At 37.3% G+C, this 11,002-nt stretch overlaps 1 protein-coding gene across 2 annotated transcripts; it reads left to right on the top strand.

The window, feature by feature from the left end:
* On the top strand, window positions 1–5,445 carry LOC112185546 (vacuolar cation/proton exchanger 3). Of its 2 annotated transcripts, none has more exons than XM_040515707.1 (14): window positions 1–415; window positions 499–570; window positions 838–958; window positions 1,042–1,293; window positions 1,373–1,440; window positions 1,717–1,745; window positions 2,348–2,544; window positions 2,684–2,896; window positions 3,394–3,531; window positions 3,682–3,798; window positions 3,889–3,942; window positions 4,026–4,142; window positions 4,469–4,565; window positions 4,968–5,445. In XM_040515707.1, exons 3-14 carry the CDS (start codon window positions 902–904, stop codon window positions 4,994–4,996), a joined length of 1,368 nt encoding a protein of 455 aa, XP_040371641.1. In that variant the 5' UTR covers window positions 1–415; window positions 499–570; window positions 838–901; the 3' UTR covers window positions 4,997–5,445. The 2 variants fall into 2 exon arrangements, with proteins under 2 accessions (XP_040371641.1, XP_024179572.1); XM_024323804.2 differs by having other exon boundaries at window positions 3–415; window positions 3,391–3,531.
* Window positions 5,446–11,002: the final 5,557 nt, after the last annotated feature.

The following is an 11,002-nucleotide window of genomic DNA, read 5'->3' as shown; positions in this document are numbered from 1 at the left end:
CATTGAATTAATGAAAGAAAACGAGGAAAGAAAGAAAGTAATGTGCTTCGCATGTCTGAAAATAGGAATAGATCGACGCAATGCGTTTGTGAAATCGTTAGGGCGATAATGGCGGGGTCTTCGAGTGGCTGGGGATCCAACCCATTCACATGTTTGTTTTTCACACTGTTTTTAATTTTCCCCATTTATCAGAAAACCACTTGATAACTACCTTCTTCTAACCAACCCTCCATTGTTTATTTAGCTTGGGAGGGATTTCAGATCTGTTTTTCCACACAAACATCAAACTCTTTCTCTTCTGTTTTGGTTCAGTTTTGGACAATCTGCTGGTGTAACCCAAACCAAACCCCACAAAACTCTTATTGGGTTACATGCACGTATATTATACATATATATACTCCATTGATTGCCCAAGGTTAGTTCATGTTCTTGTTAGATTCATTGGGGTTGATAATCATGCTGTTATCCAAAGTTTGATCCGGGTTTTATTAATATCAGGTGAAGAGCATAATTTTGGGTTGACAGATTGATGCAGCTATCCAATTTTTCATCTGGGATTTGTAGAATCAGGTAAAGAATGTATGCTGGGGTTGAGAAACTGTTGTCCAATTTTCATCTGGGTTGTGTTAGAATCGGGTAAAGAATTTACATTGGGGTTGAGTAATTCATTTTGTTTCCAATCTGTATGGGTTTTATTAGAAACAGGCAAGGGAACATATGTATGTATAGTCCATTTGGTAGGCTATAAAAAATGTATCAAGTCCTTGGAATCCAATTCTTGATTTGTGCCATGATATATGTAGTATGTGTTGATTGTGGATAACTGTGATGAAACAGTAATGCCCGTGTTTGGAGATGGGAGTCTTGTTGATTTATTGGCATAGCTTTGTGTTACCACCCCATGGAAATTGACAAGGTTAAGGATCCAGCCACAGTTAAATTACATTCGCAAGTTGAGGTCAGGTTCTTATTCATCATTAGAGCTAGGCATTGGCTATTGGTAGTGAGAATTTATGATTTACAAAGATTTTGGTTCTTCAGATGGGGTCGATGGAGCTCAAGTCGATATTGGGATATGATGATCAGGGCTTAGTTGCAGCTCCTGAGAAAAAATCTTCGGATGAGGCTCCCCTCAAAGTTCTATATTCTAGTGGTTCAGGAAGCTTTAATCGCAAGGTCATGAGGAATACTGTGGTTCATAGCATCAGAACTGTAGTTTTCTCTTCAAGACTTAACTTGCTCATGCCTTTTGGCCCATTAGCAATCTTAGTTCAGACTTTGACTGGCCATCATGTGAGTTGCCTAAATCAGTTTCTGGGTATGTATGTTTTGGATTATATGTTTGTATATGTATTAATTAGGTGCATGACAGGGCTGGGTCTTCCTTCTAAGCTTGTTGGGCATCATACCTTTGGCCGAGCGGTTAGGATATGCTACAGAGTATGACTTCTTCCATTCTCTTCTTTATTTCTATATTTCACAAGAAAATGTTCAGGACTTCCTTCAGAAAATAGGACTGGGCTGTGTGAGTGCTGATTATAGGTCCCAAAATCTAATTCAGAAGGGAATCATCAACAGCCTTAACTTGAGTAGATTTTCAGTCAGCTTCAGCATTTGAGTAACAATATTATTTATAGTATTGTAGCCTGGCATACTAACCTTGCAATCTGTGTGCAATAATGAGTATCTAATACAGTTTGGCTGGTTTTAATGCAGGCAGCTGGCTTGCTACACAGGACCTACAGGTAATTGTGTAGCTATCCTCTATATTGCTGTTTTATTTTCCCCTTCACGCCATCTTTGCCTTCTATGAAAGCTTAAAGTTTGGAGTCAACTGGTTAATCCACATTCCTTAAGTATTCATAAAACTTTTAAGCTTCATTCTCAACCCTGTAAAAATTGAACTGGATATGAAGAACAAAATTTTTGTGATTCTTGTAGCAACATATAACCAAGTGCTCATCCTGCCAATACCCTATCTGGATCACATGTGTTGTTTCTTGATTTGCATATTGGTAAAAGCAATTGACATAATGTAATTTAAAATCTGTTAAAAAATTTCTTAGGATTTTGCTATGCATTAAAAACCCTAACTCAAATAAAGAAAAAAAAAACCCCTACTCAATATGGAAAATGTGAAATCCTATGAAGAAAACAGAAATCATTATGCAGAGTTGAAGTAATGTATGATTGTTAGTATGGTTTTAACATTTCCTTAATTTCAATAATAGTTAGAAATGGATGATTTTCAGCCATTTGATAGCACTAACTTTAGAATTAGCAGCCTTTTTTTTTATCTGAAAATTTAAACCCATGGCTCTGATTATGTCTTCCTGAAAATTTGCAGTTGGAGGCCTTCTAAATGCCACTTTTGGAAATGCCACAGAATTGATAATCTCAATATATGCTTTGAGAAATGGCATGATTCGCGTTGTTCAACAATCTTTACTGGGCTCAATCTTGTCAAACATGTTGCTAGTACTTGGATGTGCATTCTTTGCTGGTGGACTTGTGTTTTCTAAGAGGCCACAAGTGTTCAACAAGGTATGTTCTTGTTTACGGACAAGTGTGGTTAATCTTTGAGAAAAGGGAACTGTGTTTAGTTGGTCTTATTTTCTATTCTGTTTTCTTTATCTTCTATACCTTTTTGTGACCTAAAACCTACAGTTTTCTATATTCCCAGCCAACTGCTGCCGTGAACTCGGGATTGCTGTTGATGGCAGTAATGGGTCTTCTCCTTCCAGCTTTACTTCACACTACTCACACAGAGTTGCACTTTGGGAAGTCTGCACTAGCCCTTTCAAGGTTTACTAGCTGCATTATGCTTGTGGCATATGCTTCCTATCTGTTTTTTCAGCTGAAGAGCCAGCGGAGTCTATATGTCCCAGTTGATGAGGTTGGTTCCAAACGGAAACATTTATTTATTTAATTCTTTCTTTTTGGGATCCGTCGATGAAGGACCTTATATACTACATTACTAATTTCTACACTTTATATATTCTACTGTGGGATGAAATTGGATATGAACAAAGCATAACCATTGGAAATTCCATAAAATTCATCTTCTCCTCACTGCAAATGCTTTAGAGAATGTATTGTTTTTGGATACAGAATGACTCTTGCTGGTATGATTTGCTTGAGCAACTTTTAACTCATTCTTCCAGTGAACCATACCATATGAGAATAAAAGCCTTTCTCTTTTTTTGGGTCTCATAATGAATATGTTATTGGCTCAACATAAGTGAGGTTTGGTTTTATGCTCAGTGGCAGTGGCAGTGGCAGAAGAATGATAAGCAATGAAATAATTAAAATGGCTGTTCTGCTCTCTCCAAACATTTGTGCAATGTCTCCTTCATGTGTTCTGATATCATGTAAAATTTGGTATAAAAGCAGGGGGAGGAGATTCACAGTGACGCCAGTGATGATGATGAGGAGGTTCCTGAAATCTCTAAGTGGGAATCCATAATTTGGCTCACTATTCTAACTGCATGGATTTCAATCCTTTCAGAATATTTAGTTAACGCGATAGAGGTAATACTTCCTGTAGAAGATATTATTATCCTACTAGAGTTTGGATATTGTTTTTAGTCCTTTTAGATGTATGACAAGTTCATATTTTTGATAAGTTTTTTATATGGTTTTTTCTAATGAGGAAGCTCTTTGGACAATAATGTTTTTCAGGGTGCGTCTGTTGCACTGAATATTCCTGTAGCATTTATCAGTGTTATTTTGCTCCCAATTGTTGGGAACGCAGCAGAGCATGCAGGTGCTGTTATGTTTGCCATGAAAGACAAGCTTGTAAGTGGTTGTCCTATTGGTATCATCATACAATCATGTATATGACAGATCATCCTCTTGTTGTTGACCTTGACTCCACGTATCATGTAGGATATTACTTTGGGAGTGGCCATAGGTTCATCAACCCAGATATCTATGTTTGGAGTAAGTACCAAACCTTATATGGATTGCAACTAACCTATACATTCTGATGTCGTGGTTGACTAATGTTGTTGCTATTGCTCTAGATTCCCTTTTGTGTGATGGTTGGGTGGATAATGGGGGTCCCTATGGACTTGAATTTCCAACTGTTTGAGACAGCCACGCTTTTCATAACCGTTCTGGTGGTAGCTTTCATGCTACAGGTTAGTCCCTTGACCACTTTTCCTTTGCCGCTTTTGTATGTAAATGGCAGCTTGTGTAAGGAAAGATCGAAATAAGCATGGGTACATGGAAGTTCTTTGAGATATGAATGGCCAGTTTTGAAACCTTATAGTCACTGAGTTTCTTACTTTCATGTCAGTAGGGGAGTATTAAAGATAAATTGTGAAAATGACATCCAATAACAATACATGCATTGAATACTCTATACACACAGAAGCCCATCAATCTTTGGGTTTGTGGTGTTTCCATCATGTAGAGAGATTTATTTTTGTGTTTTTACTCATGTGAATTGAATTTGAACTTGCAGGAGGGAACTTCCAACTACTTTAAAGGAATAATGCTCATTCTTTGTTACATTATTGTTGCTGCAAGTTTCTTTGTACATATAGACCCTACTGCAATACGTGAGTTATTACCTCTCTTTTTACTGTTTATCCCTTTATAAGATTTGGAAGTGTCTTTAGATTTTCTGTGAATGCCTTGGGCCTGATTAGTTATGAATATACGAGGATGTTCACCTCTGAATTGCTATCAACAAGTTCTTTTAAAAGCATATAAACAGTTATGAGACATTATGCTGGAATCACCTTTATCTATCATACAAGACAGGGTATTTGCATATTGTCTACTTGTTCCTATATGCATGTTCTTTTGTGGAAAATCACTTTTCAGGCATATATATTTGTCATTAGTGTTTACATCATTATTTCATACTACTTTCATTCTGAAGTAATACTATGTCCATGTTCATCGAGGTCTTTTTTATATAAACATTTGTTACTTTTGCTTTATGCACATTTCTGCAGAGGACAAGCCCCCGGAAACAAAAGAGTAAATGAATCCATTCCTAATACTCAAAGTCAATGGCACATAACGTAGAAGTGGTTTTGCCAGTAGCCTCTTGAAACCTCGGTGATCAAGAGTAGGTGGAGTTTTAGAAGATTTGGCATCATATTGATGCTGGATAGCTTTACAAGTTGAAATATCTACCATGGTGCCAGGAAATGGTGTTGCTATTTTCTCACTTTGACTGGGCAGCCAGCGGAAATGCATTTCTGTCAAATGCAACATTGGAGCAGAGAAAACATGGCTGGATTTAGGATATAGTTCCACATGATTGTTTCATAAATAGGAATGGTAAAGTCAAATGTAAGATTTAGAAAGGAATGTATGCCCTTATATTGTGCTGCTAGAAAAAAGAAAAGGAAGGAAAACCAAGTTGTGGGTGGAATTTTAATTTGACTTATTATATAAACGATTCTTTCCAGTCAATTATGGCAGGTACAAGATCGCTATGAGCTACTTTTACTGTTAGCTGATCCTCATCCATGCCAGTGTACATGGTTAGACTTGTTCTTCATTAGTGGAGTACTGTTAGTGTTTTCTCTCCTCCAACTGCAGAGCTCCATAAATGGAGGGCTCTTCAATAGGTTATGGAACTTCAAAAATTGGAGTCAAGTTTTGAGATATCTTGAACCTGAGAAAAGAAAACAGGATCCTATTACCTGATTTACCTCACAGGAGCCTTAGCACAGTACAAGTGAAAAAAATGAATGTTGTTTGGTAAGAGCATCTCCAATGAGTTTTCTATTTGAGCTCCTTAGACAAAATATAGGGAGAAGCTTAAAATAAAAAATAAAGAAACGCTCCAACTATTTTCGCTACTGCGCTCCTAAAATAAGAAACTTGTGAGCAACTTTGTTATAATTGTGAAATACATACCTACAACCTATAGAAGACAACCTAAAAATGGCAGAGTAAACCTCTGTTTCCTCAGGGAGGTACCATTAGGAGCTAAACTTTCTCGAGCTTCAAATTAGCGTTGCAGAACACTTCGCCCATCAAATTTCAATATCCTAAAAGAAAAGCTAAACTCCAAAGCTAGCAAAAGGAATGACTCTACCTATCTGAGGCTTGTAATTGAAAGTATTTTATACTAGAGCCATAAATTCTTTTGCATTTATTGCCCTAAACCTCCCCAACACATCCCACTCTACTCTTCGAAAGTATTTTATATTCTATAGTGCTCCGAAATATTGAAACTCTAGATACTAGAGCCATTGGATTAACTCATTAGGTGAGACACAAATGCAAACAGTTTGCAATTTAACGATTTCGAACTATAAATTTCAATATTCCGAATCACCATAAATTCTTTTGCATTTTTGCCCTTTTTTTTATATATGAGGGCCGGCCTAGAAAAAAAAAAAAAATATATATATATATATAACAACAACAACAACAACAACAAAAACAAAGCTCAAGTAGTCATAGCTACCTCTCTAAATCTAGGAGTGTCACACAAGTCATTCAATAACACACCGATGACAAGTGGAGGAGGTACTGGAGGAGGTTGCGACAGAGATTGAACTCCAAAATCAGAATTCCAATTGGCCTTGGAGAGAATGTCATGATCAGCAATAATATTCACTTCTCTGTACACATGCTTGATTTCACACACAGAGAAGTTACCTTGAAGATACATGCATCTATCAATCATAGATTTCAAAGGATGTAAATCATCAATGCCATTGTTCACCATTTCCACCAAAATAGCATAATCACATTCAACCATCAGTTGGTTGCAATGGTTATCAATAGCCATCTTAAGCTCAAGCAATAAACCCCATATTTCAGATTCCAGTATTTTAGCTATTAGCAACAAAATCTGAAATCCAAGAGCCCCTCGATTTCTACAAATCTGACCACTTCTATTCCTGGCACCATCAACATTTAGCTTGAACCATCCCAGTGGGGGTTTAATCCATTTCAGCTCTTAGCTAACGTACCGGTAGTTATTGCATTGGCAGTACACCGTTTCTAAAATCACATTGATAGGATTAAAGGGGAATTGAAAGTTGAAAGTTAGCATCAAAGACTTTCTTACATCTCCATTTCCAGATGTACCAACATGTAAAGATGAAAATCGAACACATACCATTTAAGACCATTGTAGCAATCAAATTATAGTGAGTATTTGCTTACAGCCATCCCCTCCAATCTAGCTGCATAGCTCTATTAATGGAGTCATTGCAGATAATACTATTCCATATACGCTTGACCTGGGAACAATCTCTAAGAAGATGAAGCATCGATTTAGTAGGATAAGTATGGCATGTGTATATATATATATATATATATATATATATATATATATATATATATATAACCATATAGGACAAGTAGAATCAGTGGTCAAATGTCTTCTTAACCCTTGCAACCTTCCCTGACAAACCAACCATGCAAAAGAAGGTTTTTAACTTGGGAGGAATAGGTGGTGTTGGTGACGAAAAATTCCATAGAGGAGTTTAACTCACCAATGAATGCGGACTGAAGCGGGAGCTGTTCGGGAAAGATCAAGAAGCTTCCTTGGTGCGTTGACTCAAAGTTTGACCGTCAGCTAGAGGAGGAAGGGGTTACCCGCAGAAAACCCTCCGATACCTAAGTCAGTACGTTTTTTAGTAATGGAGTAGCAAGAATCGGAATAAGGTGGATTACTTGGACGTCGAACCTCCTTTATTAGGCGATGACTTACTTGGGGAATAATTTGCCATTATTTCTGCTTTTATGGCTGCATTTATTTACACACTTATGATGACAATTATTGCTGCACTAATAACAGTTAATCATTGCATACTTACGACCGTCACTCATTGCTTATTTACAATAGTCATTCATTGCACACTTATAATTGTAATCATTGTGCATAGTTATTGTTGTAATAATTGTAGCATTCATGACTGAAATTTAACGTCATACTAACTACGGAGTTAATCGCCTTAATTATGGGCCCAGCAGAATAATTTTCTCTTTGGACACTCGTCCTAATAGGAAATTTCCATTCTCTGACTGTTTCGAATCTTGCCTCGAATATTTCCTCGAGCCCTGGCAGTCCCGATTCTTTCCTCGAGCCTTGGCCGCCCTAATTCTTTTCTTAGGCCTTGGTAGCCCTGATTCTTTCCTCGGGCCCTGGCCGTCTTGGCCGCCTCGAAACTTTCCTCGGGCCCTATACGTCATGGCCGCCCTGAATCTTTCCTAGAGCCATGGCCGCCTCGATTCTTTCCTCAAGGTGAAGATTCATTTTCAGCATGGGACATGGAATTGCCCCCATTTCCCTTTGAATCTGATCAACAACATTTTATTGTCCTTGGCCGCCGGCCTTGGGTATTTACTTTGGTCACCGGCCTTACACATACATTTCAATTTTCAACAACACTGACCACAAATATATTTCAAATATAAAAGGAAAAATCAGAATATGATTACTAAAGGAAAGAACGCTAGTCTACGTTACCCAGACTTTTGTTACTTTGGGGCTTATATTCCATCACTCCCAGTCCTTAGTGACAGAAATGAGATTTCCAATAGTGCAGCTCCCGCCATTACTTTTTAGAGAAAAGTGCTTCCCACAGAAGGCACCACTTGTTGGTGACGAAAAATTCCGTAGAGGATTTTGACTCACCAATGAATGCGGACTGAAGCGGGAGCTGACCGAGAACAATCGAGAAGCTTCCTTAGTGCGTTGACTCGAAGTTTGACCGTCGGCTCGAAGAGGAGGGAGTTACCTACATAAAACCCTCCGATACCTAAGTCAGTATGTTTTTTAGTAATGGAGTAGCAAGAATCAGAATAAGGTGGATTACCTGGACGTCGAGCCTCCTTTATATAGGCGATGACTTACTTGGGGAATAAACCGCCATTATTTCTGCTTTTATGGCTGCATTTATTTACACACTTATGATGACAATTATTGTTGCACTAATAACAGTTCATCATTCCTTCATCATTACGTACTTACGACCGTCATTCATTGCGTATTTACGATAGTCATTCATTGCGCACTTATAATCGTAATCATTGTGCGTAGTTAGTGTCGTAATAATTGCCGCATTCATGACTGAAATTTAATGTCTTACAAACTACGGAGTTAATCGCCTTAATTGTGGGCCCAGCAGAATTTGACTACTCCCATAGATGGTTTCCTCAAAAAGGCCCAAGGGAAATCAATATAGTCCTCTTGCTGCAAAAAGTAGACTTGACAGTTGACTGTCCATTTGAATTAGCATTCCATAAGCCTCCATCTTGTTGGAACACTCTCCAGATTGCAAACATGAAGATCAAAGTGAAACCACCTTTATTCTTTGGCCTACACAGTACACACCGTGTCCCGCTCACTTTTCCCCAAATTTGGACCATCATTATATTTTAAATCATAAAAAGAAAATTACAAAAAATACTAAAAAAAAAAAGATTTATAAGAGAAAAGAAAAAAGCTTATTGGTAATAAAAAGGGGAAATTATTGGTCACTCCCTGTACTTTTAGGGCGTCGACAGTTCAGTCCCTGCTATCCTAATTTCAACAAGTTACTCCTCAGACATTCAAATCTCACACAATTTGGTCCAAAATGACTATTTTGCCCCTCACTTCCTCTTTTTATTTATGTTTTCTCTCCTCTCCCCTCATTTCTTCTAAAATTCATAATTAATTCATATGAACTCCGATTTTTGCGTTCCTTATATGCACGAGATCGTATCGATGAACTCTACAACTTTTATGACGGAAGTTTTTCCAAATTTTGTATGTATAAACAGTCAATTTTCACGACCGCCCCCTAAATAACACACACACACACACACACTCTCTCTCTCTCACTATGCACATTTCAACCCAAGACATATCGAATATTTGAATTATGAATATTGAGACTATTTCATAAGTAGTTGTACGAGAAATTCTGTTTTGTATCGATTTTATTTTCGAAACAAACGTTATTTAGGGGGGGTCATGAAAATTGACTTTTTATACATACAAAATTTGGAAAAACTTCCTTCATGAAAGTTGTAGATCTCATTGATACGATCTCGTGCATGTATGGAACGCAAAAATCAGAGTTTGTATGAATTAATTATGAATTTTAGAAGAAAGGGAATTTTTGAAACGAACGTTATTTAGGGGGTAGTGAAAATTGACTTTTTATACATACAAAATTTGAAAAATTTTCTTCATGAAAGTTGTAGATCTCGTCAATACAATCTTGTGCATATATGGAAAGCAAAAATCAGAGTTTGTATGAATTAATTATGAGTTTTAGAGGAAAGGGGATTTTCGAAACGAATGTTATTTAGAGGGGGTCGTGGAAATTGACTTTTTATAAATACAAAATTTGGAAAAACTTTCCTCATAAAAGTTGTAGAGCTCATTGATACGATCTCGTACATATATGGAACGTAAATATCGGAGTTCGTATGAATTAATTATGAATTTTAGAAGAAAGGGGGGGAGAGGAGAGAAAAATAAAAAATAAAAAGAGGAAGGGAGGGGCAAAATAGTCATTTTGGACCAAATTGTGTGAGATTTGAATGTTTGAGGAGTAACTTGTTGAAATTAGGATAGCAGGGACTGAACTGTCGACACCCTAAAAGTACAGGGAGTGACCAGTAATTTCCCCTAATAAAAAATAAAAAAAGCTGATTGGTAATGTGCCAAACCCTCCATTGAACATATAAATTCTTTGTTTACAAATTACAAACGTGGATTCGTTCAGTTGGTGGTATGAGCGTATTTGTAATTGAGCCTCAATCTAAATTCGATCCCCGCCGCCAGCAATCTTGCATTGGGTCACTCGATCTGTATTCTCCTACAAAAATTCAAACCTGAGAGTTGTGGAGACTTGGTACGTGTCCCACATCAGTTCGTCATGGTTAAGTTCATACTTCATAGGCCAGCCGTGACGCGGAGGTGTAAGTTAGTCTTCCTCTCATAAAAAGACTTTTTATATCCGCGTAAGGAAAAAAACAAAAAATAAATAAAAAGCTGATTGGTACCGTGCGAAATCGTCCA

Source organism: Rosa chinensis, chromosome 2 (genome assembly GCF_002994745.2).
Source record: "Rosa chinensis cultivar Old Blush chromosome 2, RchiOBHm-V2, whole genome shotgun sequence".
NCBI classification, from domain to species: Eukaryota; Viridiplantae; Streptophyta; class Magnoliopsida; order Rosales; family Rosaceae; genus Rosa; species Rosa chinensis.
The sequence above is the reverse complement of the archived record's forward strand: the minus strand, read 5'-3'. Positions and strand labels throughout refer to the sequence as shown.

Coding starts and splice junctions, on each gene's coding strand:
- LOC112185546 (XM_024323804.2), top strand. CDS start 902: ATGGAAATTGACAAGGTTAAGGATCCAGCCACAGTTAAATTACATTCG. Junction 1,746..2,347: donor TTGCTACACAGGACCTACAG/GTAATTGTGTAG, acceptor GAAAATTTGCAG/TTGGAGGCCTTCTAAATGCC. Junction 3,799..3,888: donor TTGCCATGAAAGACAAGCTT/GTAAGTGGTTGT, acceptor CGTATCATGTAG/GATATTACTTTGGGAGTGGC.